Below are 26,706 nucleotides of genomic sequence, written 5' to 3'. Positions count from 1 at the left end.
ATTTCAAATCAATACACACATTTTGCATTGAGGGGGTAAAGCACACTTCACATTGCATCTTCATATAGAAAGCTGTCAGCACTTGCTGCTGTATGAGAACTATGTGGAAAAACTGATTCTGCACTTTACTCTGGCTTTTCTTTGTGTTGAACCTGCTCTTAAGCGAAACTCAGTTTGGTGAAACTAAGCTGCAGCCAAACATACGTTTCTGCTTCTCAACCTTTCCAAAAAGAGGGCAGCTTTGGGTTTAAAGTCTGCAACAATAATGTGCTTTAGTGTCTTTAATTCTTCTGTGAGCTTTAGAGAAACCCCAAGGAGGAGGAGGAGGAAACCAACACAAGGAGAATCAATAAAGGACGCTCAATAAAGCGGCTGATTTGTGGGAAAACCAACAAGAGCGGGATTTCTTATCAGCAGTGATTTCTCTTTTATCTCACAGAATTGACTATGATTAAAGCCCTCACACTTTTTTTCAGAGAGCAGAAAACCAAAAAAAAAAAAAAGATGAAAAACAGGGTTCTAAAAATGAGAAATAAGTCAAAACTTTTCATACCATAAAACGAAAAGCTTCTGGGACGACACTAAAACACTTCCAAATCCTGCATTTTTAGACAGCCCCACTCTACAAGTTTGACGCGTTTTCCGCCGCTGACACGTTGATGCAAACGGTTCTTTCGTGTTTAGCTTCGGCTCAGGCTTGATGAAGTGTTTATGGGCTGAAAAAATAACAGCAAAATCTGAAAACAAGGATTGAAAAACGGCTCTAAATGGATCATATAATGCAAAAAAATATCAACACTGAAACGTAAAAGCCGTCATTTTTGGAGCTTTAATGTAGCGTCTCACTGGCTGGAGAACAGAATCAGCTCCCCTCATTTTGAAGAATTAAAGAAAAAAAATAGGCAGTCAATCCCCTGGCATTGTTGTAACCAGGCAAACATCTAGATCCCACAGAGTAGAGGCAGACGCAGAAACCAACCACGCCTCTTGGATTGCAGCATGCAGGTATGTCGAGAGAAAGGAGTAACTGGAGAGGGAACATCACCAGCGGGAAAGCACAAAAGAAAAGTGTGGGGGGAGAGAGAAGGGAATCATTAGAGAGGCTTTTTTATTACAATTTCTGTGGGAAACAGTGCAGAAAATCAGTGATCTTCACTTGGCTTGGCGTGGGAAAAGTGAACAGTGTGTACAGCACAACGTGCAGCAGCCTTCAAGAAAATCACTGACTCCATTAGTACCAGTTAAAAAACAAAAACGGTTTAAATATCTGTGAGTAACATGACAGTAGCTTTTCTGTCCAAAAAAAAATATATATATTACTCAAGCAAATCAAAATGAACCCCTAAATAGTAACAACTAAATGTTTCGCAAGAAGCAAATTCCCGCACTGACATGAGTGACGAGAAAAAAATGCATCATCAACAATTTGATGGGTATTTTAAGTCCCCGACAGCCCGATTTTGGATCTGCGCTTGCCCTTATCTGCTCCAAAAGCGGCGTGACGGAGGAAATGAGCACTTGTTGGGTCACGCATGTGTTCACTCAGACACACAGCACGTTCACTTCCTCACACAACACATTCTGAGAACAAAACCATGAAACAACGCAATGCGATCATATGCCATCAGCAACAAAAACTCCAGCCATTGCAGCTCATCTTCAGTCAACCGTGACGTTTGCAACGAGAGGCCACATGACTTAAGATTCCCACGGGCGTCTGGAGAGTCTAGCCTCAAAACCAAACTTTCCGGAGAGCATTTCTTAGCAAGAATTGAGTTTTCTTTTGCTTCGTCTCCATGTAGCAAACGACAAACAAAAACTGTTGAGCAAGTTTCAAACCACAGCCAGAACAGAACAGCTAGAAACTCCTCAGCTCAGGTTGATCTAATCTTTAGATAAGGAGTGTTGTAAATGATCATACAGGGAGCTTAAAGGAAGTTAAATACAAACTTTGGCTTTACACATCTCACTGAACACTTGGTGGCCTTCTATAAAAGCACAGCTCTACTTTATATAGAAAAAAACATCCAACTCCTCTGACAAATGAGGTCTGAATGCAAACACAACTTCCATAGGTAAATATAATCATAAAAATCAGTTTTACAACCACTTTTAAACCAAAGGTCCCGAACAATTGCCTTTTGTTTCTGTTTTACGGCTGAAGGATGGCCTTTGAAAGCCAATCAGACAGAGTATACCTTTAACTGCATGTCAAGTCCAGTCATCAGATTAAAGGCTTTGGTTTTAAGGTAGCTGTAACCGTCAAGTTGGGGGCAATAATCTCTTTAAATGGGATCACTGTTGGTATTTACACGTCCAATGTCCGTCTGGACTCCATGTCTGTTCTGCAACAGTTATGCTTCCAGCAGTAGGTAGCACAAAGCAATGCAATAGAAATGTTCTTGACATACTTAATGGCAGATTGTAATGACTATTTGTTCATTCATTTGTTTTTATTTTAAAGCTATTATCAGGGGGGGGTCCAAGCGTTTTGACAGGACGACCAGGTTTGGGGAGGTGGAAATGTGTGAGTGATGACCATTCGGTTTGACATTCTTAATAACATACCAATAACAAAAATAACCAGCACCATTTTATTAAAATGACATCGTTTTCAGATGTCATTTTTTCAGAACCTAAACACATCGACACAGAATTCCTGTCAATTTGCGGATGATGATAACCTGAAACAATAACCTGTGTTGTTTTCTATGACATGGTTTCTGCAGAGCGGCAGTAGTTCATCAGAAATTTGCCCTCCGAGATGTTGGCAGAACGCCCCCCCATTTCCCATCATCACCCGGTTAACGCGCTCTCCCGCTAGCTTACAGCCCCTCACAACCCCAACTACACATTACAGCTGCAACAAAAATGGCGGGCGACATCAGCTGTCCAGTTTCGAGCCAGATGCCAGAGTAAGATAAAGGAAGATAAAGATATTAACTGATCTAGTCGTCCACAAGCGGATGCTTCGGAATTAAGCAGAGCGGGGAGCTTCTACGTCACAGCTATAAGCTTTTTCCAACATCGCCATTCGAATAATGAAATACTAAAGATCAATTTTCTTTATATACACATGTCCTCCATCGTGGAAAAAAAGCCACAAGAACACATTAAACACACCATTTTCAATAGAGTGTGTGTTTTATTTAGCCAACCACAATCAACTGATTTTCTGAAAGGTGACTTGTCAATTTAAACACGGCCCTACTTGGGACATGCCAACTATGAAGCTTTTAGGATGATAGAAATTCATATGTAATGTCCTTTCTTTGCTTTTTATATGAGGCAAAAGGTTTAATAAAAGCTACAGATACATTTAGAGGTTTTAGTTTCATGGTAATCGAAGTGGGGGAAAACGAGATAAAACGAGATTTATTATTTTTTTTTTTTTTGCCTTCAGCTGAATCTCCAAACATTTCCAAGGAGACAGAAAAACACAGGAGCGATGTGGAACAACTAGTTGAATCTAAATAAGAGATAAAGATCCGGCTCCATCTCTCGCTCTGGAGCGCTTTAATCACGTAACACGCGCGGCGCTTGGAAGCGGATGATAATCTGATTAGCAGAGTGGCGAGAAAATGAAAACGCCGATATGTGAAGGGTCGAGATAATCCCGTCCGTGGAGGGGAGGGAGCTCCACAACAATGGATGCTGCAGCTATTAGATTAATGACTGTATAGGGTGACAGCTTTAACGTGTTCGACATTGTTTACGTTGGAATGCGCACTAGAGGCAGAGCAGCACAGATGTTGAAGCGGACTAAATCCTTCCCCAAAACACTGCATGTAAATGTGATAAATCCAGTGTTGTTGAAGGAATATACCCTTAAAGATCAGATTAGCTAATGGAAGGTTTAAGATAACAGCTTGAAACATAAAATCAATTGGATCAACGAACAGTATCAGAACGGACGGCGGTGATGCTATTAATGCTAGCAGTACTGTTAGCATACCCGGTGAAGATAGACGGCAAAAAAAGCAAAACAGGGGAAATATAAACTCACCTTAATTGACGCCGAATTTTATTCAATTGTGTCCAGATTGTAGAAAATGCGTGGTTATCCAAGAAAACGGGAAAACAGCCGAGCACGAGCTGGCGTCACCTTAATTCTTCGGGGGAGTCGAATGGACTTCGGCTAATGCTAGCAAGAATTGGCTAACGCTCCCCACTTAAAGAGCAACTCGAAGCTGGCCCAGTGCGCACATTTTACCCTCAAGTTCTTCAACGTTTACAAATGTTTTCACACTCAGAACTATTCGTGTCTAAAAGAAACTCCAGGTTAAGGAAATTCATGCCAAAACATAAGTGAAAGTGGCCGTAATTATTTGTGCGAGGTAATCAAACGGAACATTAAAGAAATTCCAAAATGTCCACGACAATCATCAGCAAGGAAATACAGAAGGCAAAAAGCGTACGACCTCCGCCACGGCAAAGCCTTTCTCTTCTTCGTTGTCTCCAGAGAGCCGCGCCCAGATGTTTTTCCTCATTATTTCATCGCGTATCACCGTAAAGAAAACCCGCAGCAGAGCATAGATGAGCGGAGCGACACTGAGGCTGGAGTGCAGCGGTGGATTTGTCCCCGACCTCTGCGGTGAAAGGGGGCTGTCCGCCAGAAAGTCGCTTTCCTTCCCAGCCTCTCACCGGGAGCCCCTCGGTGATGCTTTCACTATCTCCCGCCGACAGATCCGCTGCTATCTGCCCCCGCGCGCGAGCCCGGCGGTGTTTGCCTTTCAAATGAGCAGGGCGCGTGTTACCACACAAGACAAACAATAACTCAACCAACCAGGAAATACAGGACTGTTTTCTTACTGTTTAAACATGTACCAAACAGATGCACCGATGCTGCGTCGATGTTATGGCGCCCCCTGGTGTCGATCCACCTGATAGTCAGAATTGTCTAAAAATTATGAATAAATACATTTTTTTAATTTATTTGATTTTGAACTAATTGTAAATTATTAATTAAAAGTTGGAATTTTTATATAAATGTATATCCACATAAAAGTTTTGAATTCACTTTTTTATCTTTATTTTTAATTTTTTGGTTACATTTCTTTGTTTTTTTTATTTAAAATATTTTCTATTTATGCAATTCCAAAGTGTATTAATAAAGACAAGGCAGAGAAAGTCCTACAAAGACGTTTACTAATGTGAAATGTGGCATAGAACATCCCAAATGTATGCAATAATATTTATAATATAATGATTATTTTCTTTCATTTTTGTAATGCAAAATGGAAAAAAAAAGAGAAAGAATTAGATTGAGTAAACTAATTGCATTGTCTGTAATGAAAATTGTTATCCAAACAGTTGTATAAGACTGACTCAGAGAATTATTACCGGTAAACAGCGTTTGTAATTTAAAAATACACATGTGTGGAGATAAAAAAGAAAAAAGGTAAGCAGAATCCAATTTCTAAAAGATTTTGAAAATGAAGAAGGAAAAAGGCAATCAATAATTACTTAGGATTAACTTTTTTGTAAATCTGGGAAATTTTAATTTTGATGTATTTTTTTTAAAATAAAAAACAAATAAAACAAAAAAGATTTAGTTTTCTGTTTAAAAACTGTATAAACACATAGATTTTTAAACAAACTGTTTCTTAATGGGTTAACAATAAAAACTTTTTTTAATGGTTTATTATAAAACAATTTTCCTTATAATTAATTTAATTATATTTTAATTGTATGTTTTGGTCATCAAATAGCTTTATTTCTTTTTTAAAGACACTTCTTTTCCTACATAACAATGTGGGGTGTGGTTACACATAAATAAAAATACACACTACAGAATACATTTATTTGGATTTTATGTTTCTAAAACCCAAATAAGTGAATTTATTCTTTCAACTATTTAAATCCATCCAAGCTAGTGTGAACTTGCACTGATTTCCACTAACATCCACTAAAAATGAAGCAAAAAAAGACGACCAGAAACAAGTACAAAAGACAGATTTAGCTTTTATTTTAGACTGAAAGTTTATTTTATAGTTGACACAAAATCCCAGCTTTTATCCTTGTTTACATGGTTTGTGCTCCTTCTGACCTAATGAGTCCCTTGCACTCGAAGAAGGCCTCCTGCTGAGGTTCACGTCTGAGGAAGGACTTCAGCATCTCCATTCCATCCACAGATCCCCCGGCCTCCAAAACCACCTTCCTGTACTCCTTTCCGACCTGCTCCAAACCACATACACGTCAATGTCTTCAAATAATTGAAAATATATATTTTTAAAAAACCATTACAATGACCCACCTTTGGATTCATAATACCTTCCTTCTTGAAACGACTGAAAAAAATGTCCATGGAGAAAACTTCGCTCCACAGATAGCTGTAGTACTGACCGTCATATCCTCCAGCCAAGTGGCTGAAACTGGCCGTCATGTTGGTACCTAAAGACCACAGATGTTATTTTGGAACCAAAATAAAATATAATTTTTTATTATCTGCCCCACTAATCCAGTTAATGTCAATTTCTGGCTATGGCTGAGGAGGAAGGACAGTTGATGGGGAAAAGATGGGTCCTAAGGGCAGCTGCGGGGGGCAGCTGCGGGGGGCGGCAGGGAGACGTCTCTGCCGTTGCTCCACCACCGTGAGATGTTCCGGGATTAATGGAGCAAAGCATCAATGAAGGGTGGCTCCCCGGCTGATGACCCAGCAGCTGCCCTACTGGCACCTTCGGAGGTGCGGAAACGCCATGCAGGTATCTTTTACCTGTGCTTACACCTAGAGTAGCCACAGAGTTGCTTCTTAAAACCCTGAGTGCTTTGACCCTTTACAACCTAAGCTTGAACTCCGGTGTTGACATGCTTTCAACTAGCGTAACTCGTCAACTGCTTACGCAATTTACGGAATTCCAGCTGATCCTGAAGCGGAAAAAAAGCAGCTTTGCACTCATATACAAATTTAAATTGATAAATTAAAACATTTAAATTGTTTTTTTTTTAATAATTCAAATTGAAACTCAAATTCAAACTGAAGTTTTTAAATATTGCTCTACATTTACGTTCGGCCAAGAGTATTTGTAAATAGTTCTATAGATATGAACCAATCAGAAGACATCATAATTGGTTGATGCGAGTTTATGATATGTCTGTTAAATTAAATAAATTCAATGCCAACATTCCAGATACTTGGTCAAAATGCAATGAGGATAAAGTCACACTTTTTCACTTTATATGGGACTGTAGAATTTAAAAAACAAAGTATTGGTCTGTGATCAGTAAAACTATCAAACCAATTATCTCAAAAGAAATAACACTAGAACCATCCTTTTTTATTTTGGGAATCTATCCCAAAAACAATAGATATGCAAGATCAGAAAAAAATCATTTATAGATGTGTGTTCATTACTGGCTAAAAGATCAATAGCAATTAAGTGGGAAAATTGCACCAACACTTAAATAATGGACTAAACTGATGTTAAAGGTTCTGCCGATGAAACGTATGGCATTTTTGTTAAAAGGGAAAACTAAACTGTTTTAATCTGTGATGATGTTTGAAACTTTAGCCTGTATTCTGTATTTTTACTTATTTTCAAAAAAGTCTCTCTTGTAGGATGTATATCAAGGTTCTGTGTTCAATTGTTCAAACTCATATTGAGTATAAGACAAACAGCATAGGGTGTCTGAGAGAAAAATATTTTTTTATTCTTTTCCTTTAATTCTTGCTTGTTTGCGTGTGGGTGTTGTAATGCAAAAAAACAAAAATAAATAAACATATTGTTGGAAAAATGGTTGCTATAGGTGAGGATGGAGCAAAAAGAGATCAGTGTACAATTAAAATGAACTTTTCATACTGAAAATTAGTGCTGCTATGAAGAAACGTATCATTGGAACTGATTGGCAATAAATAAATAAATAAAGAATTGATCAAAGTTGACCATAAATTAAGTGAAAACAGCACAATAATAAAAAATGATGTCTGTGAAAAATGCGAGAGTCGGGTATCGAACCAGCACCACAGAAAGAAGCAAAGGTTTTCAAGGACTTCCTATGTATTTCAAAGAGGCAAAAATCCTTGAATATCTTGAAAAATTCCAAGTATTTGAAGGACCAAAAGTCATAGCTGGAAAGAGTTGAACATTTATTTTAATAGTTGAATGGTTAAAATAGGTGTAGGAGTTACGTCAAAAAATGGCAGAAGAAACTTTAATCAAGAAAGAGAAACAGGAAAACAATGAAGCATTCAACCATTACAAAAGTATTTTGTCGTATTTGAAAATACTAGTTATGTGGTGTGCTGAATTATATTTTAAATACTTATTATTTTACTGACCTGGAGTAGCTGGAACCCCCAGGATGTCCTGGTGGATCTTTGCAAACACCTCCGCTGTGTCTGCACTTTTACTGGAGTGAAGTGTCTGGTCCACTTTACTGAGGACCACCTGACGCAGATTCATCAGGCCTGGGGAGGAGATACCTACATCATCTTCGGTGCTTCACTCAACTTTTCCAACTTTTCATGTTTTTTAAGCGAAGCAGAGACCTGTGTTGGCTACCCTGGAAGCGATGAGTTTGTCCAGCAGTTCGTCCGGGATGGGCGTCCCGTCTTTGTAGTGGCGAGACATGCGCCTCAGAGGCTCCTTCTCCCAAACCCAGTTCTCCAGCATTTGAGAGGGAACCTCCACAAAGTCCGTCTCCACCTGAGTTCCACTGAATTCTGAAAACGTGGTCTGCATTAAAACAGAAGGAACATTTCAGCCTCTCCTATCCACATCCGAGTACTGCGAATCCATGAAACTACCTTGGAGCAGATTTCATGCATGACGTGACCAAACTCGTGAAAGTACGTCTCCACTTCATGATGCTGGAGGAGAGACGGCCAGCCTTTGCTCGGTTTGGTAAAATTTGCCACCATAGCTGCTACCGGAAGCCTTCGCTTCCCATCGGGGCCTCTGCATCCCGGCTGCAGGCCAAAGCAAGCAGCATGGCCGTACTTCCCTTCCCTGGAGGTAAAGGTAGAAACGTTTCAGGTTTCTGCCAGAGTTCATTTGAGGGGGACATCAATCATCTCTACCTTGGATGAAGGTCCAGGTAAAACTGGCCAACCTGCTCCCCCGTCTCAGAGTCGCAAGCGGAGTAGAGCTTCACATTTTCATGCCACACGTCACCGCCGTGCTCCACCTGAGTGAAGGTGAGGCCCAGCAGCTCCTGGTAGATGCCAAACAGCCCTTCTGTCACCACCTCCAGTGGGAAGTACTCGATCAGCTTGTCCTTGTTCACGGCAAACTTGCACTGCTCCACTTGGTTCATGTAGTAGGGTAAATCCCAGGCGTTGATCTGCCCGTCAAACTTAAGGCCCTTCATCAAGCACTCCCTCTTCTTCAGAGCCAAAATGTATTTCCTCTCCTTGATTCCCACGGGCTTCAGCCGCTGGTAGAAAGCATCTGTGAAGACCAGAAGATGATCACACGACGTTGACAATACCATCCAGTTTCAGGTCTGACTCCTCCCCCATGAGTGCATTAATACCAGCTCTTTTACCAGATAATTCAGAATTGTTTAAGAGGTGAAACGCCTTCTAACTTCAAAAACTAAGTCCAGATGACAGCCCCTAAACCTGCTACTATGGCAGAGCTGCAAATCTATCAGCAGGAACTTGATCATCATTGAATAAAGTTTTATTGATTCAACAACGGGACAGTTGGGTCGGTGATCCCATGTGGTGCAATGCGATACGATATTATATGATTATAAGATAAATAATATAATGTAATGCAATATAACTTTTTTTTTAAAGTTAAAAGGCAAAGAAAAAAAAATCTAAGTATTTCATTTTTATCTGCCTAAAATGGAATCTATAGATGGCAGCATAAAAAAAAAGAATTTTTTTTTTTTTTTGGTTAAATTCACAAAACCATAACTTAACTTTAAAATTCTTCCAATCATTTGTTTTCTGCTTATTGAATTTTAAGCTAATTTATTATTCAGATTTTATTTAGAAATATTTTACATTCATTTTTTAACTTGTATTTTAAACACCTATAATCCCGTAAATTGAAAGTATATAAAGTACTTTCCATTTACTTAAATTCCCCATATATAATTTCTTTATTATTAAACTATAAACAGAAAAAAAGATCAGGGTTTCTTTTTTATTACAAGTCATTTATCTTGTACACACCTGAATAATAATCTCAACACATAGGAAAACCTCTTATCAAGTAATATTTTTGTTTCAAAACTTATTCGTTTGCAACCAGTTTTAAGATTTAGATCTACTGGATTTCACGTTTCCCAATTTTTCTTACATTTTGCCATTTATGAAGTAGCACAATGAGTGTATTAATCATTAAAATGTTAGTTTAAAAATGAGGTCTTATGTGATTCTTTTTTTTCATGTTCGTCCCAAAAAAACAGCCTTTATGCAGTAAAAGGTTAAACATTTCCCAGCATGCTTGAGGACAACTGGGTCACATGCTGGGTCACGCAGAACTGCAAGCAGACCTTTTTCTTCTTTTTTTTTTTTTTCATTAGTTCCTGCTTCTATTGTCAGTTTTAGACGCGAGTCTAACCAACTGTGGCTTGTCTGCTATTTTAAATGAAGATTAATGGCATCCGTCTGGTTTCTGTTTGGAGTCGCGTACAAAAGGTTCCCTTTTACACTTGAAACTGCCCCTGGATTGTGTTTTGATTGGATTATGGTCAAATATTTGAGTTGGATCACTCTGTACTACAATGGGACATAAGTTTGAGTCAATAAAAGATGTTTGATGGTTTCCTGTCTGTGACTGAATGTGTGAGGGGACGCATCAGAGGACTCTGACCGATAAACTCGGACACCCTGCTTGCGGTTTTGGCCATGTTCATCTCCAGCACATAGTCCGCGTGGCTGCCGTAACCCAGTAGGTCTGCGACCTTTGCCCTGAGTTGTATCAGCTGTTCGAGGATCGCCGTGTTCGCCTGCAGGAAAAGAAAAAAAAAAACAGCTCATTTCACGTCTATGACAGGTGCTGCTTTCCCTGGGACTTCAGTTCCGGCTTATTATGAGGCCCAGGCTGGTTTCATGCAGAGTAACATGACAGGTCTGAGAAAATCCACGGCGGCTTCCTGAGCAGCAACTGCCGGAAACTCGACACCGCAGCAGCTGCTGGTTCTGCGGCCTCACCCCGCCGCCGACTGTAGATGCGGCGGTTTTACTGCAGATGGAGCCGTCCTCCACAGGCCGGCTCTCAAGTCGACCTCGGATCCCACAGTCACAGATTTATGAGTCTTAGGGAAGCCTGAAGTGAAGCTTCAGAGACGTAAATCGACAGCCATGTTGGATGAATGTGACAAAAGAGAAGTTAACTGCCTGCTAATGGAAAAGCAGCCAAAAGAAAGAGGAAATAAAAGGGGGGAAAAAAAACCAAACATTTACGGTAATTTGATTAAAACTGAACCCCCTACAACCACTAAAACACTACAAAGTGCTGGACTATCTAGAGCTCTGGATTTGAATGCAGTTCTGACACGTGTGCACCACTTTTTAGAATATGATGTCATCCATTTATCAAAGTATAAACCAAATAAATATGAACATTTTACAAATTCTATATATGAATCCACTGTGTTCTGATGATGAAAACTTGGATGCTTTCTGAAAAAATCCAATGATAACTGTTCAAATGCATTGTGGTCTATATCCACCAATCTAGTATGCATTGATGCACACTGGCTTTTCGCAGAGACATCTGGGAAATTTTCCAGGGCTCTGGATTTTTTAAATTGTAGATTCAAACACCACAAACAATGACAAACGCCCAATATAGTGCACTAAGTAATGAAAAGTGAGGGAATTCAAACAAAGCTTAAGACACATTTTCACAAAAAATATTCATTAAACTATTTTTTTGTTTTGTTTTACAACTTGGCAGTTTTTTTAGATGCCTAGAAATACTTAAAGATTAAAAATTGTTGTCATAAATTACATTTTTTCTTCAAGGAAAAGCAATTAATGTTTCAGTTTTGATCGGTTTATTTTTGACAGTTTACTTTTTGTTAAATTACAAACTAAGTGTAAATGAAGAAAAAAAGAAAACACAATTCTGTCTCTCTCTTTTTTAGATTTTCATCTAGATTTTCTTTAATATTTACTGTAAAAACGGCATAATCATAATTAAAAGGCAACTTGGAACGATTTTAGTATAGAACAAAATATAAATGGGGTGGGACTTAAAGCTTTTATTAGGGGGAAGTTAGAGTTTTAGGGTTTATTGCCAAAAAAAACAGCAAATATATTGGGAGTTTTAGGAGAATTACAGTTCGACTCTTTTAGGTCATGTGACATATGAAGTGCTGCTGGTGTCTGTTCACCTCTTTACACCTGCTGTGAAAAGCCGTTTCCATCTTCCTCCTGGTCTCAGGGTTGTGACACCTCTTCATCAACGGGAAGTAATGAGGATATTCCAGCGTCACCTTGTAGCGGCCCTCTGCCGTCCTCTCCAGGCCGTTGAGGTAGCTGTCGGCGAGCCCACCTGCAAAAGGAGAACAAGTCAAAACGGTTCCGGCGAGTTTGCGCTGCAAAGGGCCAGTGGAGACCAGCTTACCCAGTTCCCACTCAGAAAACACTAGAGAGGTGATGTCCTCATTCAGGTTCTTGTTGAACTCTATGGAGAGCTCACTGATGAGCTTAGAGCTTCTTTTTATTTCCTAAATTTAAAAAAAGGACATAAAATGCAGTTGAAGAAACAGAGTGAATGTAACACCAAAGAAAAAAAGCGCCACTAATGATTGTTTTTGGTGTCTCTAACATTTTTTGTAGCATGGATGGAGGACAAATATTAAGAAAATTAAGCCAAAATGGCATTTCTAAATATTTATTTTTTTAAATTGTTGTGGATCAAAAAATTACAGTTTGAAAAAGAGCTTATTTGTTACATAGAAAATAGACTGGGTGGGATACAAGCTCCCTGCTCCACTTCATTCTGATGCATCTAGTTGCAGACGACCAGATCCATGCACGTCTTCAGTTCCCTCGTCTGAGCTGGAATCTGGATCTAAACTGTACGGTTGGATAGCTTCAATGTTGCTCGGTGCACTGGTAATGTTAAATTTTGAGGGGCTGTAAGGTAACGGCCTAAATGGAGAGTTTTCAATAATGTGGAGGGCAAAATGGGCAGTATAAGTCCCACCCACAACTCAGAGGTGAATTTCTAATGAACTCCTGCAGCTCTGCAGAAACTTTGTCCTAGAAAAAGAACATGGTTCTTTTGGAAAAAAACAACAACAGCATGATCATAAAGAAAAGACCACTGCGAATGCTTTGAGGATGGATCAAAAGATGATTAGAGTGGGTCTTTCAGGGAAACAACCTGAAGAATGAGTAAAGGATAAATACTTTTCTGCCCTACTTTACGTCAGGAAAAAACTCTGTGAAGCAGGAAAAGAGGTAAGTTTGGATTTCTGCCCTTGTGAGCCGATCCAAAAAAAGCACAAGATAAACAATTTATTAGGTGAATGTCAAAAATGTGTTTTTTCCATGTACAGTTAAGTTTTTTATTCTTTATTTCACCGTTTGAGTCACGGGACAGGTTTAATTTAATTGTAGCAGATTATTTCCTTTGTGAATAATCCAGTTTAGTTATTATCCTGCATTTTTTAAACACCAGATGAGGATTTAAACTTGGTTTGACAGAAGGGATTTCAAAAGTGCGATATATATAACATTGAACAACAGTTCAGGACGGCGGTGCAGAGCAATCAGAACAGAAACAAGCAGGTTAAGAAACAGTTTCTATCCCACAACTATCCCTACACTCAACAACAATAACACACACAAGCAGGGCTGCTGAAACGAACTAGCTGTGCAATCAGTGGACTATTTTGTGCAATAAACGGACTAATTTGGGCAATCAGTGGAATAATATGAGAAGGGTGTTTGTGTTTTAAAACTTGCCTTCAATGGTACTTTAACATCATGTAATTTGTTTACTTTTTCGGGACTGTAAGGACACTTGTGGAATTTGGTTGTGCATGCACGTCACAATGACAATAAGTGTTGTGTTGTATTGTATTGTATTCTATTCTAACACAAGGATGGAGAAGTAAAAGACTGAAAGCTAACCCCCAAACCTCCAACTTCTTAGTGATTAGAAACTTCTAATCGAGATGATCAGCAGATATCTGAAAAACAGGAAGGACATTCCTGAAAGTTGTAGTAGTTGAAGAGATCACCTCCTGTGTATCCTTTGGAAGATGCAGCCCTTTCCTCTGACCCAACGTAACAAGTCTGTCCAAGAATCTCTTCTCTTCCCCAGAAAGATGGCTGAGATGTTTTTTCTGTCAAATGCCAAAAAATATATATATATATATATATATATATATATATATATATATATATATATATATATATATATATATATATATATATATATATATATATAAATAATTTCATAAAAACATTTGCAACTTCTTCATATTTCCTAAAGACTGTTAGATCAGGCAGACCTGATTAATTGAAGAATGATGGCGATCGTACCTGTAAGGCAGTGATCCGTTTGAAAACATCTTCCCTCATGCTGATCTCTACATCAAAGTCACACAGCTTCTTGTCTGCCTCTGTGCTCGCCGAGCGCACGTCCTTACGAGGACTTACGTACTGAGGGAAGTCGAGGACGTGCCGTGACGCTGGAGTAAGCAGAGTTCAAGTTTAAGATGAATATTATGTGTATGAAGAATACAAGGCAAAGAATGCATGAAAACTGGTCATTCTTGCAATTGTGCAATTTTCTAATGCAAAAAGTCAATATAAAATACATGTATCTAAATGATTATTCAGAAATCTAGTAATTGAAACAAAAATGCTGTAAATTTTCTCCACTGCTTGTGTTGCTTCTCTCCTTGTGGTGGCGCTGAACATACAAACAAAATAATTTAAAAAATGAAAGTCACAAATTTCCCATCAAAATTAAGTACAAAACCTCAAATAACTTTAATTCATCACTTTTTACAGTCAGTACAGTAATTTAAGTATTTTATCACACATTATACAGTATATCATATTTTTTAAACGCATCCGTTGAAAATAAAATAACTTTAGCTAGTTGCCATTCGAAAGGGAATCTTACTAACTCTAGTTAAAAATGATTCAAAGCTACAACACCATTAAAAAAGTTTTCCAGTCTTCAAAAACCTTTTTTTCTGACTGTCTGTTAACTTTTATAAATGTATAATCAATGTACAGCCATTGACTGTAAATGAGGACTGGAGAGGGTAAGTGTGACATCATCACCCATAGAAAATGGTTTATTTCCGGCTTCAATAAACTCAAGTCGATTAAGTCGCCATCTTGTCACAATATTGACACCGCCATGTTGGAACCAGACAACGTCACTAAGCAGTGATTGTTCAAAGTCGGTCTGGTTCAACGTTGCTATAGCAACCACTATCACCAGCCAGGAGCGATCTTGTTGGGAGACCGCACTTTCACTACTTAAAAGTGGGCTAGGGGGAATCTGTCAGTCAAACATGTCAAACGTTGGATGTGGGGTCAGCAGGCACCACATACTTTTATTGGGACATTTGATTGGTCAGTTTATAACTTTACCTCAGTTTAAAAATATAGGGGGGAAAAGAGGATTACCAAGAACATGTTGAAAAAAAGGTAGCAGAGCAAGAATGGATTTTCTGACAAATGGAATAACTAACAACTATTTCTCTATAGAAGTCTATGGAATCTTGGCTTCTTGGAGTCAGTAGGTACTTCCTGTTTGAAGCACACACTGTTTGAAGTCACTCAGTCCAATGCTCATAAACAATCAATGTTCTGCTCCTAGTCTTAGAACCTGAAACTAGTTTCTTTATTCAGATAAGAATGAACATTCATCAAGAACAGTTCTCCTCAGAAGGCTTACATGCATAATCCAGCCTGACATCCGCCAGCACCTTCAGAGTGTTTTCAACTGAGACGTTCTCCACGTTCAGAGATCCGACCTCATCGTACACCTTCTGAACTCTGACCATCAGAGTGTCTGTCATGGATCTGATCTCCTCCGGAGTCAGGTCCCACTTTAGGGTGTTTCTGGTCCTGGCAGCCTGACAGCAGTCTCTGGATGACGTTACTGAGTCATGTGGGATGGTCATTCTGTCACAGTGCTTAGAGAACCTGAAAGAAAGGGTTCGGGTTCCATAATTTTGGTTTACGTTAACAAAAAGAATCAGCTTCTTGTTTCCATGGTGATGGACAAACTGACAGATGATGTTATCTTTGTGGATCGTGATGTTTGCAGATGACACCGTAATCTATAGTGAGAGCAGGGAGCAGGTGGAGGAACATCTAGACAACTGGAAGTTTGCTTTGGACACAGTATTTGTTTGTGGATGAGAGGAACTCAAGTAAAACGGTAAGGTTACAGGGAGCAGAGGGGGAGAAGGTGGAGGACTGTAAGGACTGAGAGTGTGGGAAAAAGGTAAAGACCCATGTGCAAACAGGTTGGAACGGGTTTGAAGAAGGTCTCAGGTGTGACTAAAGAGTGACATCAAATTGAAAGAAAAGGTGTAGAGGACTCTGATGAGAGCAGCCATGTTGCTGGTTTAGATACTCTGGAAAAGAGAGCGTAGGCAGAGCTGGAGGTAGAAGACATGAAGATGTTGAGGTTCTCTTTGGGAGTGACCAGGATGGATAGAATCAATCAGTGTCAATCTGTGTAAACCCTGATCAAAAAAATTGTCTTTTTCACTCGTGACAACTGGAAGTTTAGTTAAAAGAGTTCCCAAACTGGGATTCCTGTAATCCTATCCTATCATCAGGCAGATTGCAAGTGGTACATAGAACATTTTCCACTTTAGAACGGTGGTCTCCAACCTTCACCAGGCCACAGACTGGTTTAATGTCAGACAATGTTTCCACGGATTGTTTTGTAAGAAGCTCTTCTTCTGTTTTTATTGGCTTTTTTCTGTGAAAAGAAACTTTTGTTTGTTGTTAACTTTGCTAGCTTGGGGGTTTCAGTTCAGCGATCGGAGCAGCCACTTTAAGAAAGTAGCGGATGTGTTTTTGACACGTGAGCGAACGGCTAGGTACCAAGTGTTCCATGGACCGGTACCAGTCCGCATCCCAGGGGTTGGGGACCACTAGTTCAGAGTATTTAATAACCCGGTAGTGAATTTACTTCGTATATTCATATTTGCCAAAGTCAGCAAGTCTGGCAGCACTCAAAAACCGTGAAACTCTAACTGGACTAATACTTTTGGGAAAAAAAATTTATTAAGTAAAATGTTTTCTGGAAAATTTTCTTTTTAGGTCAATCATGGTTTCTTCTCCTTATTCTTCATAAAAACACATAATAACCTGGAAGTTTTTTTTTTGTTTTGGCAGCAGCTCAGAGAACGGATGGGCAATATATCGGTGCCGGTATCCGCAAATATCGCCTGTTGGCCACAGTTGCAGGGGAGATATCGGTTACCTAGCTCAGATTTCATCCCTGGTATTCAGCAGGAGCAGTAAATCTTCCACAAACCCACAACGTGCTTCAGATGTTTTTCATGCTAAGCAGAAGCTATCAGCCTGTCAGTTGGCCCCCTTCACACACACCAAAAGCTCCTCCATTTAACAGATTATTAGGTGCAAACAGGATAATAGCAGCACTGCAGTCAAGTAGGGGGGAATAATTGAAAAACTTCAAATCCATGATAGATGTTACAAAAATGAGCAGTCTGTATAATTAACAAAGTAGAGTACTTTAAGTATAAAAACCAGGTCTAGACGGTCTTGTAGGATGTCATATTATACTTATATCATATAAAGAATATATAGGGGAGCCGGTTAGGTTGATATTTCAAACAAATCGTGCATTCTGCGGTACACGCACCAAATTTGGCAGGGCTGTATCTTAGCATCCCTTCTTTCAGAAAAGCATGTTAACCATGAGAAAAATCCAAAATCCCGGCTATATTTGTAAAGAAGGCGGCCGTACGCTCAATTGTTGCAAAAACACTCAGTGTCTGTTTTCCCCAGTGTCAATCACATGGGCTGTGCATGCATAAAACGCAGCAGTAAAACTACATAATACACTACGATATGTATATTAGATATATGAAATATATATTTGAAAATCTTGGATTTTCTTGTGGCCAACATCTTTTTTTGCTCCTTATACCACAAAATGCACGATTATTTTAATAACTAACTACTTATCGCCGAATAACATCCAGATATTATTTAAAGGGAAAAATTCCCCAAACCTAAAAAGGAAATTGAAAATTGAAGTGATTGAAAAATAAGGAATGGACAGGGGTTTGAACAAATGCAAAGTTTGCATAGTAAACATGCAGTCATTTATAAAAAACATATACAAATGTTGTTGTTACTATTATTATTATTTTATCTTGATAATGAACACAATTAGGTTTGTAAAATTACAATTATTATACAATTAGACATACCTGCTCCCGTTTTGACATGTTTTTCATTATTATTATTAATATGTTATTGCTTTTACTATTATTATTAATGAGTTTGGATCATGTCGATTGCATTGTAATTTTCAACATGTTTGAAACAAATCGAATTTTAAACAAAATTCAGAAAACATTTATTTGAGACTTATAGTTATTGGATAAAGTTGGATAAACAGACGTAAATTTAACCCCAAATGTAGTCTGGCTTTTGTCACGCTTGTCTACTTGTTGGACTTATTTTTGCTCTTTTACACCTGGAGAAGTATGGAATGGTTATTTTATAACAACCATATATTTTTTATGATTATTTTATGTAATTATTGTATATAATTAATTTTTTTATATAACTGTTTTTACAAATGAGGCAAAAACATAACTGATTTTTGGTCATCTCTGGTTTCTGAAGAGCATATAAACTGGTGTCAGATGGAATTACTGCGGTGATCCGGTTTCTGTGGTGGTGTAAACAGGCTAAGTGGGCAGATCAGCTTCTCACAGCCATGAGGAACCACAGCAGCCAAATGTGTCTCAGGCGGCGAGCGCACGTGCCATCCTGAAATCTGTTCAAGGTCGAACAAACAGCGTCATACCTGCGAAGCGTTCTGCAAAACACCACTCTGAGCGCACACATGGCTCATGCGCGTCGTCGTGCATAAATCAGTGAGTAAAAACCTTCTTTCTTGCGCCTTACTGCCACTGGGAACCAGAGAGAGAGGATGATCGAAATGCGTGGCTCTGTTCACGTGCGTAGGGGAAACTTACCGCGCATGCGCAGTTTGCCTCATGACGCGGCCACACACAGCTGAGGAGCTCAGGTAGGTGGGCGCGCGGGGGGCACTAACAGCATCCTTTCACCTGCTGATCTTCATCTTAAATCTCTCACAGCTGTTGTCTTGAGTTGCGTTTGTGTTCACTCGGTTTTTCTGACTACATTTGTGTTTCTATCGTGTCAGCTTAGGCTTCAAAAATCTCGAAGGAGCCTCTCTGCGTGGGGATTTTTTTCTTCTATAACGTATGTATGATATACCGTATGTGCTGTGGTGGATCCGGTTACATCACAGCTCCCGCATGCACACGCAGGGAGGAGTGGCTGCAGAGCGCGGAGACACGAGGATGCGTTTGTGTCCGCTGCCAGCGGGGAAATCTGCGGCCTTTTATTTTTTTATTTTGATTTTTTTTTTGTTACCTAAGATCGCGCGCGCACATCCCGGATCTAACAGGAGACGCTCGCGGCGCGGAGTCCCTTTCTCTCATCCGGCTGTCAGTTGTCTTGGAAACGAGACAATTCAAAGTTGTGCTAAAATCGTAACAGTGTTGTGATTCAGTCTCCAGGGAGGGTTAGGTCACTATTCAATGTTGTTGTTATTTATTTATTTTACCACTTCACATTCCTTTATTTAGACCTCTGTCGATTATTATTATTATCATTATCATCATTATTATTATTATTATTATTATTATTATTATTAAATGTTACTATTTATTTATTATTCATTCATCCGTCCGTCCATCACCATGGATTCGGGTCACATGACTTTATCTTTTCGAGATGTCTCACCATAAACACACATATTTAAAAAAAACGACAATAGAATCACCAGAAAACCAATGGAAAATGTAATAAAAAGGATGATGTATAGTATAATAGTTGCTATTAATAGTATTTTTAAACAATTCCAAAACAAAACAGAATTTGATGAAAAAATGCTTGAAAATAATATAAAAAAAGAAGAAAACACCTGTTTTCTGCAGTCTCAATTTATAGTTTTGCCTTGAAAATCCATAAATAAATATAAATGTATTTAAAAGATCTTTTTGTCTTTAGATTTATAAAAAAAAGGTTAAAAATATATTCTTTAAAATCCAAATCATATTTTTACAGTAATGAAGCATTCACAAAAAAAAGGCAGTTTTTTTTTACAGAAATGTTTTTAATTTTGTTTTACATTGCAATTACTTTGTTGTTTTTTTATTGTTTTTTTTTACAGTCTTTTTCCATAAATTTGTACAAACTCAAAAATTTGCATTAAGCAAGATGTAGCTGAGCTCCATCGAAGGGCTCAACTGTTTCTGATTGTGTTTCTGGTTCTTATTTATTAAACTACTTTTTTCTTTTGTTTTGTTTTCTATATTCTAAAATATTCTACATTTTAAAATAAAAGTGTGTGGACTTAAAGTGAGAGTGACATGAGTGGAGAAGAGGCGCTGGGAAAAGTAGAACTGACGTGTGTGAGCTGATCTTAGACTGGAAAGACAGCTTTTTTTAAATTTAATAAATAATAAAATATGTATTTAACAATAAAGAAAAACTTCTAGTTTGTTGTTAATAAATGTACAAAAAAAATCACCAACACCAGAAAGTTTTTATCCATGTTTGTAGACATTTGCATGGAATCTCCCAGCAGTGCATTAAAAAAATGTTTTTAAAAAGCGCTATTTCAGATTTGATCTAAAAATTAGAATAAAATATTCTTTTCCTGTCTTAACATTTCCTGTTGAAGTAGCTCTACCTTCATGATTCATCACGGGCTCACCGGGCGCCGCCCTGTTTATGCCAACAGATTTTAGATGAAAAATGGCGGTGGAGAAGCGCCTGGCGTTGGCTGTTGTTCAGTTCCTGCGAGATCAAACGCACTGTGGAGCTTTGAATTCTGACGAACAGGAGAGCCTGGAGGGTGAGCCCACTCGCTGCCTGTGTTTATCTCTGGAAATGACCCATAATTCCTCTCTGTCCTCACCAGAATAAACATCTCCAAATCTGTTTTCAGTTTCTGGATGTTGAAACCTTAAAATATAACCATAAACTGAGTTCAGATGAGTTCCAGGTGTTGTTCTTCCTGTTTAACTGAAAACACAGTTTGGATTTCTTTGTGGGAAAGTTTGATGTTTTTGATTATTTTTTTGGCATTTTTCTGATTCTCCCCCTTCAGTTGCCATTCAGTGCTTGGAGACAACTTTCAAAATTAGTTCCAGTGATGGTCACCTTGCCGTCTCACAGCCGCTTAGAGAGATTTTTCTCAACGCTCTGCTCAAGGTGGGTTCTGCGGAGCACATCAACACGTTCACAGATGTGTCTGTCAAAGAAAAAAAGCAATAAAGAATGAAGAATAATAACTGCCAGATCAAGCTGCGCTGCAGAATCTCCAATAATCTGTGAGTTATTATTAAAAAAATAGCAGAATTAATAAAACTGAAGTGGAAACAATCATCAAAATTGAAAAAACAAAAGTGTTTTTCCAAAAAACACACAAAGAAAGGGTAAAGGCATGTCTGCCAATAACTGGTTAGAAAGCCTAAAGTTCTTTACAGTCACAGCGCCTTCATAATGGCGGCTCCGCTGCCGAACACTGATGCCAGCCCATAACCACCAGGAGCAATGTGGCAACTACAACTGAAGTTGAACTATTTTGGGAAAAGGCAGCCATCGTGAATTTTCTAAACAAAACACCTTTACTACCCTTTCCAAATTTAGATTTCTTTTCGGGATTTCAATCTATTGCCTCCTAACTCCTCGAGCTCCATTGGAAATCTTACTGAGAGAAAAGTTTGGTTTTCAAGTTTGTAGATTTATCGGCGGCGAGCTCGCAACAGTAATATTGTAAAGAATTTAATACACGAAATGTTGGCTCAAGCTGAATGAAATGATATGACATACGATATATATTAGGAACGTGTGGTTAACAAAAAAATTCTCCGTTGACAAGGAAATCCCAAAAATTACTTCTGCCGATTCTTCCAAAAATGACAAAGACCTGCTTCTCACCCCCAGGCAACCAAAAAAAAAAAGAAAAAGAAAAAGGTTGCTATGGAGATAAAACCAACAAAAAGCTGCCATTTTGATCATTTTAACAAAGGATGTTTTTTTGGGCTAAAAAACGAGCCTCTAGTTAATCACATTTTCAAACTTAAAAAAAAATCCAAGCTTCATCTAATTGATTAAGTTGTTCTCACACCTAAATTCAAGCATTTTATATCACTATCTACACTTTTCCCCTTTTAAATTGTCCCTATTTGTTTACACTGAAGTTAATCGCACCAGAGTTCACTTGCAAGTAAACCCAGACTTTTATTTTTAGGTGGATTAGGGTTCTCCTGTTTGTCTGCAACAGAGGTTTCCTTTTTTTTCCTCTGATAGAGACCATCTGAAAACACCAAATTTAGTCAAATTAAACAGCCCAATGGGAAAAGGCTCTAAATGTAAAAGTAAAGAGGGCCTTTCTGGGTTAAATAAGCCATATTAGTTCATTGATGTGCTGAGTTTCCATCACAGAGAGACTCTTTGGTGATATGAATGCGCCTCTCTTTTCTATTGACGTTTCTCTTGTTTTGTGTTCAAGCAGAACGGCAACATCACCTCACCAGAAACGCCGCCATCTCCGGAGGACATCGAACGAGCAGAGCAGCTGAAGAACGAAGGTCATTTCCTCTTTCAGTCCAGACACCTTCGGTTACCACCGATGTCACATCCTCTTCCTACTGTTAGGCTGTTTAAAACAAAAACAACATTAAAATTTGAAGGAAAAACCAGAAAGAAAGGTCCCTGACTTTTGCTAAAATAAATTGTAACTAAAGAAAAACAGGTAAAAGCAGTAAGATTTGACCGAGCAGAGAAGTAGAAAAAGATAAAACCGTGAAACTAGCAATGAAGGGATCTTACAGCTCTGCTGAGCGGATCAGATCCTCTTTGTGCTGCAGGGATGGATCACTGATCAATACCAAGCTGTGATCCAGAAAGGAGGATCAGCGTCTTTGCTGCAGTTCTAAGTCCCTCAAAATACTTTGGTCTGTAGTATTTGAAGTTTCATCTTTATGAATCTGAAGACGAACTGATGCCAGACAGGAAATAATCTGAACTTCTTTACATTTTCATTTTTTTCTCCAAAGTTTAAGCCAAAAATCAAGTTAAAAATCATTTTGTTTTTAGTATTTTTAATTTCTCTGAAAGAAATTTCTACATGTTGTTATATACTTTAAAAATACGTTTTTTTTAATATAATTTCATGTCAAGATTTTCGCTCCTCTTATTTATACTCAAAACAGTTTTAAATTCTTTTTTTCCCCCCTTTTTTATTTTTTTCCCCCCTCTAAAGTCATATTTTACAATAAAATAAAGCAGGATTTATACGATCAATTAAAAGGATTTCCGTAGATATATTAAACTCTCAGAAATAAAATACAGACTCAGGATTTTATAAAGAATTATTTAAATAGTTTTTTTGTCCTTTTTTATTTTAATCAGTATAACGTTTTTCTTCACATTTATGCTAAAAGGTCTGACTTTTACAAAATGTTCAGAGAAAAAAGGCACAATTGTGCCCTTTGTTAAATAATTGAACTAATAACATCATGTTTATAAAAAGTATTTCTCTTACTTTTATGAGAAAAGTCAGAATTCTCCATTTTATTTGCACTCAAAAATGTTACTTTTTGCATTGTGAATTCAAATGTAGTTCCTATTATGAACTATTATGAAACATGAAAAGCCTCAGTCAAGTAGAATAAAACACTCTTTTATCAGAAACTGGTTGTTTTAGGCATTTAAAAGAAACTTGAAGAGGATTTTAGATTCTCCTTTTTACTTTTGTTGTTGTGTTGTGTTTTTTTTTCATGAATATGCCTTTTTTTCTAATAAAAGCATAATTTCATGTAATCCTGAGCTCAACAAGCTCCAAGTTTCTGCTTTTTCTTTGTTCATCGCGATAAGATCTAAATTTTGTTTTAACTATCAGGGAACAATCACATGAAGGAGGAAAACTACAGGTGTGCGTTGGACTGCTACACACAGGCCATTGATCTGGACCTGAGAAACGCCGTGTATTACTGCAACAGGTACTTTGGAGTCTGATTCCTGCACTTGTGCAGTATCGGGCTGCAGGTTGTCATATTTTGATGGGATAAAACGTCCTTGCAGGGCTGCAGCTCACAGCAAACTGGGGAACTACACTGAAGCCACAAGCGACTGTGAAAGAGCCATCGGCATCGACCCCACCTACAGCAAAGCGTACGGCAGGATGGGGTGAGCGTCTCTCCTGCTAACCGGAATGAGTGGCGAAAAATAGCTTCTTGGTCTGAAGGATTTTTGGGTTTTCTTTTCTGCAGTTTGGCTTTGACAGCTATGAACAAGTATCCTGAAGCAATCTCCTACTTTAAGAAAGCCTTAGTGTTGGACCCTGATAACGACACCTACAAGTCCAACCTGAAGATAGCGGAGCAGAAACAGAGGGAAGCGTCCAGCCCGGTGAGTTCCAACCCATTATTTTGTCTTCCACCCTCAACTTTGAGCATCACATGTCTGTAAATGTGTGCCGCAGATAGCGGCTGGACTGGGGTTCGACATGGCCAGTTTGATCAACAACCCGGCCTTCATCAGCATGGTAGGAGCTTTTGTGCGGTTTTTAAACATTTCCGAGAGACGCCACGAGCTGGAGCTGCGTTTGTTGTTGTTGTCCGCAGGCGGCGAGCGTGATGCAGAACCAACAGGTGCAACAACTGTGAGTTCCTTTCTCAGTAAATGTTGGTCTTAGATGGAGTTCAGCAAACGCTGAATCACTGCCGATGTGTGCTCAGCATGTCAGGAATGATGTCCAACGCGGTCGGGGGTCCTGGTGCCGGAGTGGGGGGAATGTCGGACATTTCCAGCTTGATTGAGGCGTAAGTACCCCGCCCTTGAATCCAAATGAGATACACAGTGTTCGGACAACACTTTAGGGTCGAAGACGTAAATTCAAATATGAATAACATTTTTTTTTCCCCAGCTTTGTTTTAACAGTTTGGCAATGAACTACTATGAAGCTCTGTCTTAGTAACACCACAGCTGTCGGCAGCGACACCTAAATAACGTACGCTCCGAACTACCGAAACTCCTCAACCATTTATGCAATTAGTGACATTTCCACAGACTGTTCATGAAGGCGCATCATAATTAAAAGACCACTTGGAATGGGAGTGGGACTTTAATAGTTTAACTGCTTCAGGAAATAATCTGGGCTCGTTACAAGTTTTCCCGAACCCGTTTTTCTCTGGGTTTTTAAAAAAAAACCCAAATCCTCTTAAAATTAAGCTCAATGAGACTTTCCTGTAAAATAATCCCCTCTGAGCTGAATTGTTCACTCCAGTTTAGTGTTAATGCTCTTATAATTACAATGGGTTTTAAACTGATTTGTCTACAATCTTAATGTCGTCGTTTTTCCACATTTGTCAGGAAGCATCAGGTCAACAGATCCTCTGCTCTCTTGTTCAGGGGACAACAGTTTGCCCAGCAGATCCAGCAGCAGAACCCGGAGCTGATCGAGCAGCTGAGGAACCACATCAGGAGCCGCTCCTTTAGCGGCAGCGCTGAGGAGCACTCATGATCCATGCAGGTACATTTCAAGCCGAACTCTTCCCCGACCAAACCAAAACACAAGGAACCTGAAACTTCCAACGTTTTGTTTTTTCAGTCCCAACTTTCCTTCTTCCTAAAAGAGCAACCATGCGGCGCCAAAATTAATCTCAACACCCATTTCTTTAAGTCAAATCCCCGGCTTAGCTGGAACGAAGAGACGAGGAACGGGTTGAAGGAACTTTGACTGAAGGCTCTCAAGAGAAGGCTGGAGAGCCTGGTGACGGAAGAAAGAGCCTAGAACTCATCAGCCCACTGACAGAACCCAGCGAGATCCCTTCACGTGTTTGACATGTGCCGAAGCTGCCGCCCTCTTCACTCTTCATGACCAAGAGGCGTTTCTCACACAAATTCTGCTCAATTCCGGTTGGTTTGTGACATTTATGTCATTTTTGTAGACAGAACTGTAATTTAACGCAAAACCATCCCTGAACTGGTGGGACTTGTTGCTTCACATTGCGCATCACTTTGAATCCAGGCGACTGCCGACGTGTATTGCAGTATTTGCAGCCTGTTGTTCTGTTGTTTTTAGCACTTTAGCAAGAAAAGACCTGCTGTCCCCTTTGAGCCAATCTATTCAGTTATCCGGTTTGTTTGCATGCTCTTTAATCTGGTGTTTGGGATCAGATGGATAAAGGTGTGCCGAGGCTGGATCGGGTTGATTGAAGACGCACAAATAAACGTTTTCAAAACGAACTCTTCCTCAAGTGCTCATTTAATTCAAATGATACCACCGTCCGGGTGAATACTCGATTCTGATTGGTTGCCGGGTGTTACATAGCCCAAATGTTCTATATCACCGCGTTGGCTTCCTTAAAACAAACTTTTTCTTCATCATCTGGACAATAGCAAGCGGCAAAAGGTGAACTTTCTCTCTGAACCGATGCTTTTCCTTTTGACGCTGCAGTCGAGGCTGGTGACGGTCAGCTGTTACCATGGCAACGCGC

The 26,706-nt window shown here is 39.0% G+C and overlaps 3 protein-coding genes across 14 annotated transcripts in view; 1 reads left to right on the top strand and 2 right to left on the bottom strand.

The window, feature by feature from the left end:
* The window catches only part of erbin (erbb2 interacting protein), a 64,741-nt gene extending 59,990 nt beyond the window's left edge, over positions 1-4,751 (bottom strand). For 2 of the 5 annotated variants that reach the window (XM_023961204.2, XM_078955983.1), the window contains exon 1: positions 4,422-4,751. The gene's annotated coding sequence lies outside the window, so the exon portion shown is untranslated. Of the gene's footprint in view, positions 1-4,006 lie in introns of all 5 variants that reach the window. The other 3 variants (XM_023961203.2, XM_023961206.2, XM_023961205.2) reach the window with 2 other exon arrangements.
* A 1,212-nt stretch (positions 4,752-5,963) lies between these two features.
* nln (neurolysin (metallopeptidase M3 family)) lies at positions 5,964-19,271 on the bottom strand. Of its 4 annotated transcripts, none has more exons than XM_023960577.2 (13): positions 19,141-19,271; positions 15,837-16,087; positions 14,462-14,610; positions 14,158-14,262; positions 12,531-12,633; positions 12,298-12,458; positions 10,770-10,905; positions 9,020-9,389; positions 8,747-8,948; positions 8,489-8,675; positions 8,279-8,407; positions 6,257-6,393; positions 5,964-6,177 (listed from the first exon to the last, which is right to left on the bottom strand). In XM_023960577.2, exons 1-13 carry the CDS (start codon positions 19,161-19,163, stop codon positions 6,025-6,027), a joined length of 2,106 nt encoding a protein of 701 aa, XP_023816345.1. In that variant the 5' UTR covers positions 19,164-19,271; the 3' UTR covers positions 5,964-6,024. The 4 variants fall into 4 exon arrangements, with proteins under 4 accessions (XP_023816345.1, XP_023816346.1, XP_023816344.1 ...); XM_023960578.2 differs by having other exon boundaries at positions 19,051-19,146; XM_023960576.2 differs by lacking the exon at positions 19,141-19,271 and adding an exon at positions 18,969-19,108.
* On the top strand, positions 16,212-26,455 carry sgtb (small glutamine rich tetratricopeptide repeat co-chaperone beta). Of its 5 annotated transcripts, none has more exons than XM_078955985.1 (12): positions 16,212-16,325; positions 20,940-21,053; positions 21,309-21,412; positions 22,719-22,794; positions 24,108-24,207; positions 24,290-24,394; positions 24,478-24,616; positions 24,690-24,752; positions 24,832-24,869; positions 24,946-25,029; positions 25,619-25,739; positions 25,818-26,455. In XM_078955985.1, the coding sequence occupies exons 2-11, from the start codon at positions 20,954-20,956 to the stop codon at positions 25,728-25,730; spliced, it is 921 nt and encodes a 306-aa protein (XP_078812111.1). In that variant the 5' UTR covers positions 16,212-16,325; positions 20,940-20,953; the 3' UTR covers positions 25,731-25,739; positions 25,818-26,455. The 5 variants fall into 5 exon arrangements, with proteins under 5 accessions (XP_078812111.1, XP_023816348.1, XP_023816347.1 ...); XM_023960580.2 differs by lacking the exon at positions 16,212-16,325 and adding an exon at positions 18,873-19,038; XM_023960579.2 differs by lacking the exon at positions 16,212-16,325 and adding an exon at positions 19,063-19,193.
* The last annotated feature ends 251 nt before the right edge of the window (positions 26,456-26,706 follow it).

Source organism: Oryzias latipes, chromosome 12 (genome assembly GCF_053564925.1).
Source record: "Oryzias latipes strain Hd-rR chromosome 12, Olatipes_Hd-rR_3.1".
NCBI classification, from domain to species: Eukaryota; Metazoa; Chordata; class Actinopteri; order Beloniformes; family Adrianichthyidae; genus Oryzias; species Oryzias latipes.
The sequence above is the reverse complement of the archived record's forward strand: the minus strand, read 5'-3'. Positions and strand labels throughout refer to the sequence as shown.

What these genes read in the sequence shown, in the direction of transcription:
- nln (XM_023960576.2), bottom strand. Translation starts at nt 19,009, where the DNA reads ATGTGTGCGCTCAGAGTGGTGTTTTGCAGAACGCTTCGCAG. An exon ending in TGTCAGGCTGGATTATGCAT is followed by an intron (nt 14,611 to 15,836) that starts GTAAGCCTTCTG and finishes TGCTTACTCCAG; the next exon opens with CGTCACGGCACGTCCTCGAC. An exon ending in GTTTTCTGAGTGGGAACTGG is followed by an intron (nt 12,459 to 12,530) that starts GTAAGCTGGTCT and finishes CTCCTTTTGCAG; the next exon opens with GTGGGCTCGCCGACAGCTAC.
- sgtb (XM_078955985.1), top strand. Translation starts at nt 20,954, where the DNA reads ATGGCGGTGGAGAAGCGCCTGGCGTTGGCTGTTGTTCAGTTCCTGCGA. An exon ending in TTCTCAACGCTCTGCTCAAG is followed by an intron (nt 21,413 to 22,718) that starts GTGGGTTCTGCG and finishes GTGTTCAAGCAG; the next exon opens with AACGGCAACATCACCTCACC. An exon ending in GCCGTGTATTACTGCAACAG is followed by an intron (nt 24,208 to 24,289) that starts GTACTTTGGAGT and finishes ACGTCCTTGCAG; the next exon opens with GGCTGCAGCTCACAGCAAAC.